The sequence below is a fragment of the Salmo salar genome, chromosome 01 (assembly GCF_965601325.2).
Source record: "Salmo salar chromosome 01, fSalSal1, whole genome shotgun sequence".
Taxonomy (NCBI): Eukaryota; Metazoa; Chordata; class Actinopteri; order Salmoniformes; family Salmonidae; genus Salmo; species Salmo salar.
The window spans coordinates 61,487,548-61,506,671 of NC_138291.1; the positions used below are offsets into that span (position 1 = coordinate 61,487,548).

At 42.0% G+C, this 19,124-nt stretch overlaps 1 protein-coding gene across 1 annotated transcript in view; it reads left to right on the plus strand.

Annotated features, from left to right (window-relative positions):
• Positions 1–19,124, plus strand: part of LOC106606711 (ras guanyl-releasing protein 3) — a 61,685-nt gene that overhangs the window by 3,070 nt on the left and 39,491 nt on the right. The window contains exon 2 of the mRNA XM_014203070.3: positions 17,154–17,337. Within this exon, the coding sequence (XP_014058545.2) occupies positions 17,268–17,337 (70 nt within the window). The 5' untranslated portion in view covers positions 17,154–17,267. The remainder of the gene's footprint in view (positions 1–17,153; positions 17,338–19,124) is intronic.

The window sequence follows — 19,124 nt, forward strand, 5'->3', positions numbered from 1 at the left end:
CAGAGAGTGCCTCAGGCACTTGACAGTCCTCCCCACACCTATACTGCCTGTCAGGTCCCAGTCAGATACCAGCCTGAGACAGCCAGCCTGTTAATACCTCTTTTTAACAACCTTTCTAACAGGCCCTCCTCTCTTCCTTCCCTCTTTCTCTCTCCTCTCTCCTCTCTTCCTTCCCTCCTTCTCTCTCATCTCTTCCTTCCCTCCTTCTCTCTCCTCTCTTCCTTCCCTCCTTCTCTCTCCTCTCTAACTTCCCTCCTTCTCTCTCCTCTCTAACTTCCCTTCTTCTCTCTCCTCTCTCCTCTGTCCTCTCTGTCTCTCGATCCCTCTCTCCGTTCTCTCTTTCCTCTCCCTCGCTCTCTCTTCGATCGGCACCCCTATCTGCTCCACCTGCACCTGCCAGCTGATTAATTATGGCCAGCAGACCACTGAGAGGGAGAGATAAATCACTACCATGGGAGATAGCTCTCTTCCTCTGTGTCTTTTACTGTCTCTTCTCCACCTTTCTCTTTATGTCCCTCTCTTCCTCTCTCTCTCTCTCTCTCTCTCTCTCTCTCTCTCTGTCTCTTACACACACACAGCGGCGTCATGCACCCATCGACACTGTCTCACCTCCTCCACTGACGTAGCATATCTGTGCTCCGTGGTGCACATCAGAAGGAACCACTTACTAAGGAGAATGGGAGGGGGGAGTAGTCTTTGCATGGTCCAGTCAGTGTGCCCTCTGCAAAATGCCACAGACAGATCTTTTTTTTTATAAATAATGATGATAAAATGGACTTAAAAATGAAGTTTGGTACTTAATTTGACATAAAAATTAAATAAAAACAGGACAAATCTAAGGGGAAATGTTCACACACCTCTTTTCTCTCTCATTATTATCTCTCTCACTCACTCACTCCTCTCTCTTTGCCTCTCCCTCCTGCTGTCTCAAGCAAGGCTACACAGATTGTTATTTGCAGAGCAGCCGTGGGCCAGGGCTTTTGTTTCCAGTAAACCCTGGGGCTATTTATAGTGTGTGTGTGTGTGTGTGTGTGTGTGTGTGTGTGTGTGTGTGTGTGTGTGTGTGTGTGTGTGTGTGTGTGTGTGTGTGTGTGTGTGTGTGTGTGTGTGTGTGTGTGTGTGTGTGTGTGTGTGTGTGTGTGTGTGTGTGTGTGTGTGTGTGTGTGTGCGCGTGTATGTGTGTGCGTGCATGGGTTGGCAGCGCTCACTCGCTCCACACTTCTGGGGGTGTCTGTGTTTCATTGACTGTGCCGACAGAGAGCTTGACAGAGGGAGAGAAGAGGCCAGTTGGTAGCGGTGTAGGTAGCACAAGGGGTGGCAGTTAGGGGACTGGTCTGTTACTCTGGAAGGCTGGGATTAATGGGTTTTAAGGGTAGTGTGTGAGTGGAGCTATACTTCCTGGACAGTATTAAGAACATGCTAAGCAATAAGAATGTTTATACTTAGTAGACTGGTAGGTTGAAGTTGTGGCTTTGTACTCTGTCTATTAATACTTGCTGATGTCTAGTTTGACTGGCCTCTGACCTATATATTTATAGTTTTCGTGTAATTGTCCAGTCAGACAGTACTCTTCCACCCCAAAAAATGATCTCATTGTTCTTCCCTGCTTGTCCATGAATACCCCTCGGACAATTAATTGAGGCCCTCTAGGTTCCGGGCCCCCCTTGTTGAGAATCCCTTTTCTAGGGGGTCTGAGGAGTGTTCTTGTGCACGCGCCAGTTCTGCCACCATTTGATCGGAAGAGACAGAGAGAAATATCCTCACCACCACGTATTACCACGTGTTAATGCAAAAAACACTTAGTCCCCCACCACAGACACCAATGGACCATGTTTAAGTACATTTGTTTACAGGTAGCTGCTCACCACAGCTCATGTCAAATAACCAGCTTTCCCACAATGCAACACATTCTACTGTATGTTGTCCACCTCATCTCCCTGAGACAATCCCACTGGATTCTTAAGAAAACTCCCCATCGCTGGAAAGACATGATTTTTTTGTTGACATTTTCTGTTTGTTGCCAAACGCTCTGAAATTGAGCGAGATTGAAATATTGACGTATGTTGACAAGAGAACCTAGTACAGAATGAAGACTTGCATACATGAATCATACCCTTGTACGTCTAACATGCTACATAATAGATTAAGTGAACTGCATGACAAAACAGTGGGACCTACCGTACAACAATGCTTTTCAAAACAAGAATAACTTATAAGGATACAGAAGAATACAGAGGGATTTAGGAGAGAAAGGACAGGTGACAACATTGGGCTCTATTCAATCTGTATCGCGGAAGTTCAGCGTCACAGCTTGATTGAAATTTAAAGGCAATGTTCCCGCGTTAGCAGAGACTGCCTTCACAGTAATCACTGCATATGCCGGCTCAATTGGATATTACCTTTAAATTTCTGATGCCCAATCTCTAACACTTCAGCGGTTACAGATTGAATAGAGCCCATTGTTATTTGAAACATTTTGAAATGTCAACATACCACTTACAATAATTATTGCGCAAGTCCAAAACTGGGTAAATCTATTTGTCATAGTACCAGAGACAAATGTTGTGGGTTTTTGAACTAAGAAATGATATTCTGTTGGGCCCGATTAAGTGCACTAAAGGGCAAAGACATCAATCATTAGTAATCATTTTAACAAGACTTCCATTCCCAAGAAAACTATAGCCATCAATAGACTCTTCTTGGAGAAGAAATGTTCCTACTTGATAGAATAGTTGACCAGAAGTATTCTAGGAACATGACTAATGATACAGTAGTTAAAACAACACCTTTCTTTCTCCATATGTGAATGAATGCTAGTGTGGAAAAGTCACATGTTGCCTCAATATTGTCTCTTGATTTCAGAAGGCTACATGGTAATGGTAATGTGGTAATGCAGTGGTAATGCAGAGTTAATGGCCAGGGATGTTCTGTAGCGTCCCATGGTCCATTGTTGCTTGTTACTTGCATGTCCAAGCGGCAGGATATGCACTAACTGCTTTTGTTTAGGGGATTTTGTTTTCTCATGAGGAGACAAAACAATGTGTGCAGCATCAGAGAGGCCTGGGTTGGCAGCATTCTCACACACGCACTCAGACACACACACTTATGTTGACTGAATACGGATGGGCTCTCTAAGTGTCTGGTCCATGCTGCCTCTAACTTTGCTGCTCCAGAGATGGGGAATTGATTGGACTTTAATTCCTGAGGGCCAAATAGTTTCATAACCCCCCTGCTTCGAGTGAAAGCAGACGTCGGTTATAAAGGGTTAGTTCTCAGAGAGAGAAAGACTCTTATTGTGACACATTTCCTGCCCTGCTCTATTCCACTTTACCTTGTGTCGGCCCTATTTTTAGTCCAGCTCAGTGAAACAGGTTGTTCAGAAAGAATAGGAGGAAGTCTACTTGCCATGTAGACAAACAATTCGCGGTCTAGCAGGAGTTAGCCGCTACGCTGTACAAGGAGAGCGAGGGATACAATTGAAGTGGGTCAGCCACAGAAAGGACCAGAGAAGATACACAGTACTGGAGCAGTATGCTGGTGTTTCCAGTGAATGGGTCTGCGTAGGAGCGGGCCAGGCTCCTTAGGTGGATTTGAGTCTCCCAATCAGAGGTCATGTGTGTAAGGTGCTGGATTCAAGTGGTAGGACCTGACTGTTTCTTAGGTGGAGCAATGCTAGAGGAAAATTACAACCTCAGCTCCAACAGAACTGCAGGTCTTTGGCTCTTCGCTTTGTTTTTGGGGTCTTATTGTAGCCCAACCGCGTTCACCGTTTCTTTCACTGTCAGATTGCTAAATGAGTTTAGCACCCAGCTATCTAAACTTGCCATCATGTTTGAATTACTGGCTGGAGGGCCCACATTAATTTTGTTAGTCAGTTTCAATTAGATGTCATATTAAAAACATTTCTATCCACCCTATGGCAAAATGTGTACAATTACAGGAAATAGTTATACATTTGCTAAATCTCTTCTCCACCCAAAGGCAAAATGTGTAGAATTACAGCAAACTTTCTTTAAAATGGCAACATTTTTCTCTACACCCCATGGGGGGGATGCTCAGACCCTCGAGCAACTGTGGCCCCTCATGATTCTTTGTGGTCCCTACCCCCTTCAACGTTGCCTATCCTGTATTAGACTGTAGACGCTGTGCTGTTGAGCTATGTACAGTATTTGAGGACTGCTAAGGATTATGCTTTCAAAATGGTGGGGTTTTATTTATGGATGATAGGTTTGTACTGGTTACCTGAATTGGCTGGTATAATGCGACTCCATTTGAGCATGAATGTTTTGAGATTTTTTGGTTTTAATGAGCTACATGTTTGAGCCTTGAATCAGTACAAGCTGAGCGAGCGCTATGCTCCGAATGCCGACCCCGATACCAGGGGAAGGATGTTGCCTGAGATAAGGAGGGGTGTACTTCTTTGAGATTCCATTGATCTGCCGCTTCCGCAGTCCCACACTGCATACCTGCAATCCCACATCAACCCTTATTAATTCACCGGGAGAGGATTCTTAGCAAATAGCCCACCATGCTAGCTCACGCACACCCATACGTAGGCAGACAGGGATGTGCGCACACACACACACACACACACACACACACACACACACACACACACACACACACACACACACACACACACACACACACACACACACACACACACACACACACACACACACACACACACCAATCTACTCATGGGGTTGTTACGTAATAAGAAGTTAGCATATCACTTAAAGAGGCAATTTGCTGATCAAACAATAAACAAGCCGCCACCCAGCCACTGATTTGGTAAATACACTCCCGTATGTATTTATTTGGACAGTGAAGCTAAAACTTTTGATTTGGCTCTATACTCCAGCATTTTGGATTTGAAATCAAATGTTTCATATGAGGCGACAGTATTTGAGGGTATTTTCCTCTGTTTTATCGTTTAGAAATGACTCTACAAACTTGTTGGATGCATTTGCAGTTAGTTTTTTCGTTGTATTTCAGATTATATTGCGCTAAATTTTTGACTACCATAGTACACATTTACACTGCCTGTAGAAAGTCTACACCCCCTTAAAATAAAAAATAAAAAAATCCCAGTGGGATTGAAATTGATTTTATTGTAATTTTTTGTAATTGATCTACACAAAATACTTAATAAGGTCAAATTAAAAAGAAAATTCTACACATTGTTACCAATTAATACAAATGTAATAACTTTATGAATATAGTCGTTGCATAAATATTCCCCCCTTTTGTGTAGGCAAGCCTAAATTAGTTCAGAAGTCAAATTTGTCTTCACAAATAACATAAGTGATATGGACTCTGTGTGAAATAATAGGGGCTTTGACATTATTTATTAATGACTACACCTTCCTCTGTTCCCCATACATGCAACATCTGTAGGTCCCTCAGTCAAGTATTGAATTTCAATAAAGAACGGCAGTGATTGGTAGATGGGTAACATTAACAATACATTGAATATCTCTTTAAGCATCGTTGAATGTATAATTATGCTGTGGATGATGTATTAAACAGCCCAGACACAAAGATACAATGGTCCTTCTGAACTGAGCTGCAGGACAGGAAGGAAACTGCTACTGTCAAAATAAGGCCATTGGTGATTTTAAAACAGCTAGAGTTCAATGGCTGTGATGGGAGAGAACTGAGAATGGATCAACAACATTGTATTGAATAAACAATAATGACCTAAATGACAGAGTGAAAAGAAGAATAAAAATATACAGAATATTCCAAAACATGCATATGTATGTACCAAGGCAGTAAAGTAATACTACAAAAAAATATTGCAAAGGAATGCGCTTTTGTCCTAAATGTAAAGCCTTCTGTTTGAGGAAAAAAACACAAAGCCAAATCTACACTGGAGTTGCTTACCAAGTGAATGTTCCTGAGTGGCCAAGTTACAGTTTTACTTAAATCGGCTTGAAAGTCTATGGCAAGACTTGAAAATTGCTGTCTGGCCATGATCTCCAATTTTTAAAAGAATAATGAGAAAATATTGCACAATACAGGTGTGCGAAGCTCTTATGAGACATACCCAAGACTCACAGTTGTAATCACTGCCAAAGGTCTTTCTAAAATGTCAGGGGGTGTATTTAATCAAGGTATATTAGTGTTTTATTTTTCAATAATCTTAAACAAAAAATTACATTTTTCTTCCACTTTGACATTACAGAGTATTTTGTGTACTGCAGGTCATTGACAAAAAAAGAAAATTAAATCAATTTTATATAGGTGACATTCTGTACTGTTGCCTTATATAAAACATTTGAATGTTGGAGTATAGAATACAATTTTAAGTTTTAGCTTTACTGATGAAATAAATACTTAGGGGTGTGTGGCTGAGGGATGGGGTTCATCGACTACAGCTCAGTCTTTAACACATAGTGCCCTCCAAGCTCATCACTAAGCTATGGGCCCTGGGTCTGAACCCCTCCCTGTGCAACTGGGTCCTGGACTTCCTGACGGGCTGCCCCCAGGTGGTGAAGGTAGGAAACAACATCTCCACTTCACTGATCCTCAACACTGGGGCCACACAAGGGTGCGTTCTCAGCCCCCTACTATACTCCCTGTTCACCCATGACAGCGTGGCCATGCATGCATCCAACTCAATCATCATGTTTGCAGACGACACAACAGTAGTAGGCTTGATCATCAACAGCGACGAGACAGCCTACAGGGAGGAGGTGAGGGCACTCGGAGTGTGGTGTCAGGAAAACAACCTCTCACTCAACGTCAACAAACAAAGGAGATGATCATGGACTTCAGGAAACAGCAGAGGGAGCAGCCCCCCTATCCACATCGAAGGGCCAGCAGTGGAGAGGGTGGAAAGTTTTAAGTTCCTCGGTGTACACATCACTAACAAACTGAAATGGTCCACCCACACAGACAGTGTGGTGAAGAAGACGCAACAGCGCCTCTTCAACCTCAGGAGGCTGAAGAAATGTGGCTTGTCACCTAAACTGTGGCTTGTCACCAGAACTTTTACAGATGCACAATTGAGAGCATCCTGTCGGGCTGTATCACCGCTTGGTATGGCAACTGCACCGCCCTCAACCGCAGAGCTCTCCAGAGGGTGGTGCGGTCTGCACAACGCATTCTATCTCAAGAATGTTAAACAGCCATCACTAACACAGAGAGGCTGCTGCCTATATACACAGACTTGAAATCATTGGCCACTTTAATAAATGAAACACTAGTCACTTTAATGTCACTTTAATCATGTTTACATATCTTGCATTACTCATCTCATATGTATACACTGTTATCTATACTATCTACTGTATCTGAGTTTGCCCATCCACATACTTATATATTCTTAATTCCATTCCTTTACTTTGATTTGTGTGTATTAGGTATTTGTTGTGAAATTGTTAGATGTTACTTGTTAGATATTGCTGCACTGTCGGAACTAGAAGCACAAGCATTTCGCTACACACCGCAATAACATCTGCTAAACACGTGTATGTGACCAAAAACATTTGATGTGATTTGATTGTACAACGGGTCTAGAGATTAACTGGCGCACGTACACAACACGAGTTTGAGGTTTGGGGAAGATGACTTTCACCATAAAAATGCACCTTCATAATAAAAGCATTACATGCACAATCGCTTTTGCGGTCACTTTTGATAATGGTGTTTTCCCGCTAATGGAACATAGGCGCTTATAGCCTACTGCCGTGTGCACGTTGTTGCTCTTATAATGTGAAGAAACAGCCTAACTGCCTTGATCACACCGACAGCATCATTGCGCAAAATAGTACGCAGCATCATCTGGATATGTGTGCAACAAAAGTTCAACATTCACCTTCTGCTACCATTTCTGTCAAGCCGTCTACGCGTACAGTTTGACGCATACGTTCGATAAATCCAACGTATGCACCACACCGAACGCACTGCAACTGCCTCTGCCAACGCAATGCTGCAAGGCAAATGCGGCGTTTCATTGGAAATGAATGTACTTCTGGTGTACCAAAATGCAATGAAGCTGTCGGTGTGATTGAGGCGTAATTGTTTATCAACATTTTAAGCTAAACGTTCAGATCTGTTGCTTCAGCCTCATTGCGTAAAAAAGTTTTTTTGATGCTAGTGGTTGTATTAATTTGAGATCTATCACATCCCACGACTGTCCCAGACTATGTTTGGAATATTTATTTATAGCACAGAATAGGTCAACATGGGCTAGTGCTTTTGCTGTTCGTTAGGCCTACTCATCTTGTTGGCTGACGAAAAGTAAATATGGACAGTTCTTCCAATATCTTCAATATGCGCCTAGAAATTGGATAAGGACGTGTGCAGTTGCGTCCCCGATGTGTCTGTTTTCATTTGCAGCCTGTGAGAAAAACCCTATCATGTGACGGAGAGCCATGTGAGTGAGAGGTGCTTCGGAGCAAGCAGCACGCAAGGACAAGGGAATTATTGCTATTATATTCAGCCCAAGGGCACAACAGTCACTGGCCGGCAAAAGGCATGGATTTTTTTTTTGGGGGGGGGGGGAATTTACGGCCACACAAAGGGGATGCCGCTGGGAAATTCCAGGCATTATCAAGTGCTTGTCAAATTGTGAATGAGAGACTGATGAAGTGTGTAGAGTCTACACAAAAAACAAAGCAGTGCTCATGCCTTTCATGCAACTTTTTTCAAATCATCATTAAAGTCATGTCATGCAGCCTTAGAATCTATTAAAAATCAAAACATATAGCTTGAAATAGACTACATTTTCTTTATATTATGTTTCTTTAGACCTGTCTAAAATAAATAATGGTTTTATTGTCAAGGTATAGGCTATATTACATGGATTTATTGTACTTTTTAAATGTAGATGTTCTAAAGGTCTGCATCAGTGGCTTGTAGTCTATGCTTGGAAGACACGAGATGCTAAATGTGCTTATGTTAATGATAAGATAATTATCTATATAGAGGTAAATGAATCAATAAACCATGATGAATTATTAGTCATACAGCATGGTTAATGAATAATCAATGTAAGGATCAATGTAGTGATCGATTGGTCTGATTAGTTCCAGAAAGTCCAGGAACCACTGGAGAGGGAAAGAAATGTGTGTATGTAATTAGTGTAGAGAGCAGGGGACAGATGGTAAAGGGAGTAAAACTTCAAAGGGTTCCTAACCTTGAGGGAAAGGAACAGGCTGAGCTAGGTAGTGATAAAGTGTGGGAATGGGGGATGCAGGTCACCAACAGTTTGTGTGTAAATGCATGTGCGTAAGTAAGCAAGAACTATATAATGACTGTTTTGTTATCCTGACCTTAGAACGTTCTCTGAATAAAGCTACAGAAACCTTGCCTAATTATTTAACCCATTGTCTTACAAACCTTGGGCATTAGTCAAGGCGAATTGATTATTGATTATTATCATCAAGATATAAAATTCCTTTAACAGTTAATTAACGGTCAGTTACAGTTTGCTTGACATTCACCAGCTGACGAAATTTCGTGACCACCACTGCCCTATACACACCGCACTTTATTTATTCTTGACATAGTTCACTCTAATATATCTACTGCTGTACATTTTCTTAGTTTATCTTGTGTATATTCATCATATTTATTATCTTGTGTACACCATTCTGTATACTTCTGGCCCTTCTTTGGACACTGTGTTAACAACCCTCCAGACGAGCTTCAATGCCATACAACTCTCCTTCCGTGGCCTCCAACTGCTCTTAAATACAAGTAAAACTAAATGCATGCTCTTCAACCGATCGCTGCCCGCACCTGCCCGCCCGTCCAGCATCACTACTCTGGACGTTTCTGATTTAGAATATGTGGACAACTACAAATACCTAGGTGTCTGGTTAGACTGTAAGATCTCTTCTTCCAGACTCACATCAAACATCTCCAATCCAAAGTTAAATCTAGAATTGGCTTCCTATTTCGCAACAAAGCATCCTTCACTCATGCTGCCAAACATACCCTCGTAAAACTGACCATCCTACCGATCCTCGACTTCGGCGATGTCATTTACAAAATAGCCTCCAATACCCTATACCCTACTCAATAAACTGGATGCAGTCTATCACAGTGCCATCCGTTTTGTCACCAAAGCCCCATATACTACCCACTACTGCGACCTGTACGCTCTCGTTGGCTGGCCCTCGCTTCATACTCGTCGCCAAACCCACTGGTTCCAGGTCATCTAAAAGACCCTGCTAGGTAAAGTCCCCCCTTATCTCAGCTCACTGGTCACCATAGCAGCACCCACCTGTAGCACGCGCTCCAGCAGGTATATCTCTCTGGTCACCCCCAAAGCCAATTCCTCCTTTGGCCGTCTCTCCTTCCAGTTCTCTGCTGCCAATGACTGGAACGAACTACAAAAATCTCTGAAACTCGAAACACTTATCTCCCTCACTAGCTTTAAGCACCAGCTGTCAGAACAGCTCACAGATCACTGCACCTGTACATAGCCCATCTATACTTTTAGCCCAACAACTACCTCTTCCCCTACTGTATTCATTCATTAATTTATTTATTTTGCTCCTTTGCACCCCATTATTTCTATTTCTACTTTGCACTTTCTTCCACTACAAATCTACCATTCCAGTGTTTTACTTGCTATTGTCACGTCCTGACCAGTAATAGGGGTTATTTGTATTGTAGTTTGGTCAGGACGTGGCAGAGGGTACTTGTTTTATGTGGTTCGGGGTGGTGGTTTGTTTAGAAGGGTGTTTGATTTATTATTTCCGGGTTTTGGGTTATGTTCTATGTTCTCTCTAGTTTAGTAGTTCTATGTCTAGGTAATTGGGTGTTGGACTCTCAATTGGAGGCAGGTGTTTTTAGTTGCCTCTGATTTAGAGTCCTATATATAGGTATGTGTTTTGTGGGAGATTGTTTCTGTGTATTGCTTCAAGCCTTACAGGACTGTTATTCGTCGTTGTTTTCTTTTTGTGTAGGTGTTAATTTTTGGTTCACCTTCTTTGCCAACTAAATTTAAAAAAAGATGAGTGCACATTTCCCCGCTGCATCTTGGTCCGCTTTATCTGACGACAACCGTTACAGCTATATTGTATTTACTTTGACACCAAGGCCTTTTTTGCCTTTACCTCCCTTATCTCACCTCATTTTCTCACATTGTATATAGACTTTTCTACTGTATTATTGACTGTAAGTTTGTTTTACTCCATGTGTAACTCTGTGTTGTTGTATGTGTCGAACTGCTTTGCTTTATCTTGGCCAGGTCCCAATTGTAAATGAGAACTTGTTCTCAACTTGCCTACCTGGTTAAATAAAGGTGAAATAAAAAAATTTAAAAAAATATTCCCCTGGTGTACATATGTATAGATTGCATTTTGATATTGCTACAGTGCTATTTGGGTTGTTAATTGGATTCATCCCGCCGTTCTTGATTTCTTGCCTTTCTTTTTCGCTGTTTTTCTTTACATTTTTGCTCTTTGACGTTTGACTGCATTGTTAGGATCTAGTAACATAAGCATTTTGCTGCACCACTATAACACCTGCTAAACTTTGATTTATCCATCCACTGTGTCTGCGTTTCCAGGTCCCTCCGTGTATACAAATAATTTGAAAATAATTTCAAAATAATATGTATTTCTTTTAAGAAACATTTTGATGACATAAGTCAATGGTGCCCCCCGTCAATTATTTTAGTTGGCAATTATAATGATGATCTAGAGGGTGTAACTGTCTAGCATGGAATCCCGTCCCTAGTGTGTTTTAATGTGTACACATGGGCTTGTTACTGTGTTGTCATCAATTGCTGTTATTACCTCAGCCAGTAACCTCAGATTGGGTAGTGTAGAGGTGTTGGTATCAATAAAGTAGTGGTCAGGCAATGGTGATGGGGGTAGTTGTCAAAACAGGTGGGATTGTAGAGGTGTGTGTGTGTGTGTGTGTGTGTGTGTGTGTGTGTGTGTGTGTGTGTGTGTGTGTGTGTGTGTGTGTGTGTGTGTGTGTGTGTGTGTGTGTGTGTGTGTGTGTGTGTGTGTGTGTGTGTGTGTGTGTGTGTGTGTGTGTGTGTGTATTGAGGTTACTTTACCAGATTCATCCTATCCTCCTGATAATAACAAAAAATATAAACCTGTTCCATATTTCTATAGTGCTCTCAAATGAGGACACCCTTTGTGTTGAAATATACATTTTCCTTAGTACTCCAGTGTTTACCCCAAATGCGCCCACACTCATATCGCAGTGTGTCTAGCTGTGGGATTGCCTATAGTGACCATTTAAGTGTTTTAAAGCTGTATAGAGAGTGGTATCAATGGTAAAGCTTCCTGGAAAACAGACAGATTACCTGCTATCAATTTTTAACAAACAGAAGGAGACATTAAACACTTTCTTGGAATATGAACATGAGTGGCAAGAAATATATAGCCTTTGCACCCAAGGCCAATAGTATGGGATCAATTCAATTCAATTCAAGGGGCTTTATTGGCATGAGAAACATATGTTAACATTGCCAAAGCAAGTGAGGTAGATAATATACAAAAGTGAAATAAACAATCAAAATGAACAGTAAACAGGGATCCATGTCAGTAGGATTAGGAAAACCCTTGAAAAACAGAACTGTTTTGTTTACTGAACTGCCAAGGCCTTGAATCCACCAAGGAATGTTTTATTTACAAACAAGCACCCTGCCTTGGGTTGTGATACAAGTAGTGACTTTGGGGTCCTTTAAACAAGCAACATCTAAGTGTAGCTCTACAGGCTTTCTGCTTCCATCCTTGGAGCAGGAGCATGCACCTACGTGTACATCCACATCCAAACAATCAATCAAATATTTATGAGGCGTATAGGAAATGAGTCAAACATGAAAATGCAAGATTATAAATAACATATGACCCTTTCCTTCAAGATAGATGCTCCGTTGCGGCTTCTGCGCTTCTTTAATACAGGAAGGAATTCTGTTCACTTCGAATTGACATTTTCAGAACAAGCTTCCTTCCCTCTAATTTCTCTATGGCTCACTTGTGTTGTGGATGGCGTTATAAAATAGTGATACTAAGTCAAGCAAGGCTGCTTTTCAACAGAGAACTGTTTTCACTTACTGTACCTCCCGTCTGCTCTCTTTCACTTCATTTTCATATGCAGTAGTACCTTATAGTACTAAGTACTACTATAGTACTAAGGTGCCCATACCTAAGTAGTTTCCGCCATATTGCTTCCATCCATCCGCTCCTATCAGCTCTGGACAAGGGGAGTGACTAAAGGGGGATAGAAGGGGGTCAAGCTTTGGAGTGTCCCTGTGGAGAGTAGGTGCTGGAGTTGCCTGCCTGATTACCACGTAATGGACAATTAATCAATTTACTGATCCAGGTCCTCCTCAGGCTCAAGGCAGCAGACTCTTCATGCGAGGAGCCGTGTGCTGCACGCTTCTGTACATCACTGCCCTATGTGGCTAACCGTGATATCTCTCTCTGGTTGGAGAAGATGTTTGATTTAGAGAGGTTGTGGAAGGTTTTTTTTGGTTGAGGAGAAATTGTAGAAGGTATTTTTGTGGTCATTTTTAGTAGATGTCTTTTAGCACATCCCTGAGACAGCATGCTGCTCTGCCACAACATTCTGCTCACATTTCATTCTGTTAATCAGAGTTCAGAGCTAAAGGCTCTTCGACATGCAGAATGTTATCTAAGCACCCACAGGGTGGTCTTAACTGTTCAAAGACCAACAGTGTCATGGGTATATGTAGAAGATACATAAGGGATGTTTACCCCTGGACAACAAACTCAACAGCCATTTGGCTGCACGTAAGATACAGTAGTCGGTGCCATAATATTACCTATACGCTACCTGCTGTATTTGTGGAAGTATAAATGCGAGGTCCTATTGAATATACCAAATCGAGGTGTTGCAAACATTCGTGTTGCCATAAAGTAAGTAAGTAGCCTTGAACGAGCCTTGGCTTGTCTTGGCACTCCCTATGGGAGAACCCTTTGAAGAAGCCTTGTTGGTTCCAGGTAGAACCATTTTGACTGGACATGCTTGTGGAGAAACATGCAGTTTCCAGTTGACAGCTGATGATTATGTTGGTTCTGTCTGTCCCTCTGCACTGTGGGGTCAGAACAACATTTTCAGCATAGACGAATTATGTCATTCAGGACGCTACTGTACAACTCTGTGTTTACAACTGTATTGACCAAATAGCTCATTGTATGCTTTGAGCACAAAATGTATGGTGAACCTGGAGTCAAAGCAGTAGCTGAGTTGGAGACCTTTGGCTGTTCGTTTATCAGTGCTCCTCTCAGCTGATTGAAGTGTGACCCTCCAAGGCTGCTTGGCTTTTGGCATTTGTCTGCAATCTGGCTTTGTGCGGAGCTACACAAAGGCAGACTGTGTGACTGACTGCACAGGGAGTTGGAGGTGAAATACCCAGAATAAGGGGTAGAATTTAGTAGGATTTTAGACCAATTGTTATGGCTCTTGTAATTGCTTCAAAGTCCATGAAGTGGAGATCATGTCGCAGATCATGATGGAAAACCATGGTGCATGATCAACCTCATCTATTTAGGGCTGCTGTTAGTGCCGTTATACTTATTAATCAACTGTAATTGCTTGAGATGAACAAGCTTGGGCATATCTGTCATGATGTCCAGTTCGGCTCTAAGCATCTGCCGTTCTGTTTCAGTGCAGTGATAGGCTATTGGCTAGGTAATAACGTAACAGATTCACATATTTCCACTGAGTTGAATGTTGATCAAATCTTCCTCACGCATTTCCTCTTCCCTTTGCATAGACTACTGACATAATATGTATTTATCAATATATCAATATGCATGCAGTATGTTACTATTCAAATGCAATATATACTGTATGTTGTAGAACATTTACATTTGACATTTGAGTCATTTAGCAGACACTCTCATCCAGAGTGACTTACAGTTAGTGCATTCATCGTAATCACGGAACTAGTGCACATCAGTTTGTTATATTTCAAATGCACCTGAAACTGTGATAGGCAGGAGGCTTGAGATGGGATTGAAGTAGGTAGCTTGACATGAATCTCCATGGCAGAGTTGATTAATGTTTGCACCAAGGCAATCCGAGACCAGGCCTTGATTTACCTACGTTTGTCGCCGAGCCTTAATTAAGAAAGGTCGCCTTCAGTCAAGGCCATGGACGTCATCCATCTTAACATTAACGAAGATGAATCGGAGTTGAAGGACACATACTAGTCAGTACGGTAACACATCCATTCTATGTCCATCTTTTAAGATCTTATCAACTCCGTCTGCAGCTAGAGAGTGCTCACTAATCACCTTACAGTCAAGGGACAAGGGCATGATTTCATTTCCAGAAAAAGCATGTGCGCACGCATTCATGCATACACACACACACACACACACACACACACACACACACACACACACACACACACACACACACACACACACACACACACACACACACACACACACACACACACACACACACACACACACACACCACTCCTGACCCTAACCCCCACCAATAATTAGCCAATCAGCGTTGAGCTGAGCTCAACTGTGGGTTGTTCTGGTGCAGCAAAATGCCCCCCAAGGGAGGCCATTTCTGGTCTGTTTGGAGGCCAGTTTGGATTTGACTTCACACCAATCAAATCACATCCTAAGCAAAACATCATTTTCATTTCTAGTCTGTTTGGAGGCCATTTTGGATTTTGCTTCTCACCAATCAAATCACATCCTAAGCGAAACGTCATTTTCATTTCTGGCCTGATTGTGTTGATGTCCTGCTGTATCTAGTTTGCTAAATTGGCCCTTTCCTAAGCCATGGATGTTGATGGTATTTGGACTAAATCATTGGCTTGTACAAATAATTATGACGGCGATTCTGATCTAACCATAAATGAATATGTTGTGCCACTGGCCTGAAACGATTGAAGTTCAATATGTAGCCTAGCCCTTTTAGGCTCACGTTAATTACTTAGCTGGTTGATTGTTGCCCATGTGAGGAAGTCAGGCAAGCAAGCATTTTAGCTAGGTAGCCTTTGACAACAAAAACTAAAAGTGCATTGTATGACAGAGCCATAGACCGTTTCAACATGAAAGAGAGGAGGATGGCATTGTCGTTCAACTAGTTTGCATGTAGGGTGAGTCAAAAAATAATAATACTTGCAAGCATGCACGCACGCACACACACACACAGACAGAAATCAGTACCATGGACAGCCACATGATATTTAGCAACATAAATCGTTTTTGCTATCTTTAAGTTGGTTTTCAGAGTATTAAACTATGCATATATATATATATATATATATATATATATATATATATATATATATATATATATATAGCCTTGTTGATTTGATGATGTTTAAATGTTGATGATGTTTAAACAACGCAATTATCACAACATAGGTTGTAATATGGCTTTTTTACTGGCTTGGCTTCCTCGGTGATCTTACCCACGCACCGTTACTGCAACCAATCCAAATCAGCCACGGTTTCCAAAACCACCAACCAAACCTTTCAATGATGCCACCTCTAATGTCGTCACTACAGACAACTCGCTCTGCTATATAAACCTTCATTGTTGTTTTAAAATCTAAAACCCTAGAATAACATTCTAAAATGACCTTGTCTGTACTTTTCTTAACTTTGTGTTGACATCAGTGGCGATACTATATGAACTGACAATCACTGATATTCAGTGATCCAGATTATATATCCTGATTACATAAACCCAGTCCCCAACCAGGCCATGGTAGACAGATGTAGTCTTGTCCGGCTCACTGGGCCCGAAGAGTATTATGCAATTTGTATGGAATCATGAGCTGTTTTGGTGGTATCACGCACTGAGCACATCAGAAAGTCATAAAACATTGATGGCTGCCATGGGAGTTCTCAGAAGACGGCCCAACTCCTGCAGATGTGGAGGAGAGGAGCATGATGCTGATGGAATGCACTGAACTGGCTTTTTTCACTAGCCACTGTAGTCTATTGAAAAACCTAGTATAGCATCCATGTAGTGGCCATATGTAATGTACATGGAAATACACCTGGTGAATTGACTGTGTATATGTCCAGAATTAGAACAGCAATTATGATTGTGTGCTGATGAATAAACGACATCCACACCCATGTCTGCATGTGTTTACAATAATCTTAGAAAGGGATGTAAGCAATGTTTGTTTAGTCTGGCTGTGTCTCCTCTTCTCACAGAGAGCTCCTGAGCAGGCTTTGACCCCTGACCTCCAGGTGTGGAGGTGTACCATGTGTTCTCCCGCTCGGGGGGCGTGAACCCATCTCTGCTGTGAGGAGTCGTCCTGTGGGACCATGGGAACATCGACGCTGGGGAAGGCAGCCCCCCTCAACATGCTACTGGATGCCTGCATCCAGGCTTTTGGTGAGTGACCAATCAAACCATATTACATTTTATTTGTCACATACACATGTTTAGCAGATGTTATTGTGGGTGTAGCAGAATGCTTGTGTTTCTATCTCCAACAGTGCAGTAATATCTAACAATTCACAACAATACACACAACCTAAAAGTAAAATAATGGAATTAAGGAATATATAAATATTAGGATGAGCAATGTCGGAGTGGCATAGACTAAAATACAGTAGAATAGAATACTGTATTTACATATGAGATGAGTAAAGCAAAAATATGTAAACATTATTAAAGTGACTAGTGTTCCATTATTAAAGTGGCCAGTGATTCCATGTCTATGTATATAGGGCAGCAGCCTCTAAGGTGCAGGGTTATGTAACCGGGTGGAAGCCACCTAGTGATGGCTATTTAACAGTCTGATGGCCTTGAGATAGAAGCTGTTTTTCAGTCTCTCGGTCCCAGCTTTGACGCACCTGTACTGACCTCGCCTTCTGGATGATAGAGGGGTGAACAGGCAGTGGCTCGGGTTGTTGTTGTCCTTGATTATCTTTTTGACCTTCCTGTGACATCGGGGGCTGTAGGTGTGCTGGAGAGCAGGTAGTTTGCCCCGGTGATGCTTTGGGCAGACCGCACCACCCTCTGGAGAGCCCTGCGGTTGCGGGCGGTGCAGTTGCCTGGTATGGCACAGAAACACAGTGGGGAAGCTATCTCAGTGATGTGATCCATACAGTATACACTGAGTGTACAAAACATTAGGAATGTCTTTCTAATATTGAGTTGCACCCCCTTTTGCCATCAGAACAGGCACAATTGACTGGGCATAGACTCTACAAGGTGTCGAAAGCGTTCCACAGGGTTGCTGGCCCATGTTGACTCCAAGGTTTCCCACAGTTGTGTCAAGTTGGCTGGATGTCCTTTGGGTGATGGACCATTCTTGATACACACGGGAAACTGTTGCGCGTGTAAAACCCAGCAGCGTTGCAGCTCTTGATACACTCAAACCGGTGTGCTTGCCATCTACTACCATACCCCATTCAAAGGCACTTCAATCTTTTGCCTTGCCCATTCACCCTCTGAATCGCACGCATACATGTCTCAAATGTCTCAAGGCTTAAAAATCCATCTTTAACCTCTCTGGGATATCTGGGACAACTAGCGTCCCACCCGTGGTACACACTATCAACTGCCAGTGAAATAGCAGGGTGGCAAATTCAAAACAACAAAGATCTCATAATTCAAATTTCTCAAACATACAAGTATTAAACACCATTTTAAAGATAAGATTCTCCTTAATCCAACCACAGTGTCCGATTTCAAAAAGGCTTTACGGCGAAAGCATAACATTAGATTATGTTAGGACAGCGCCTAAACAAGGAAAACCACACAGCCATTTTCCAAGCAAGGAGAGGCGTCACAAAAACCAGAAATACAGCTAAAATGAATCACTAACCTTCGATGATCTTCATCAGATGACACTCCCAGGACTCAATGTTACACAATACATGTATGTTTTGTTCGATAAAGTTCATATTTATATCCATAAACCCCATTTTACATTGGCGCGTGATGTTCAGAAAATGTATTCCCTCCAAAACATCCAGTGAAGGAGCACATCAATTTACAAAAATAATCATCATAAATGTTGATAAAATTTACAACAGTTATTGAAAGAATTATAGATACACTTCTCCTTAATCTGTCTCCTCCACTTCATCTACACAGGTGACATCAATAAGGGATCATAGCGTTCACCTGCATTCACCTGGTCAGTCTATGTCATGGATAGAGACGGTGTT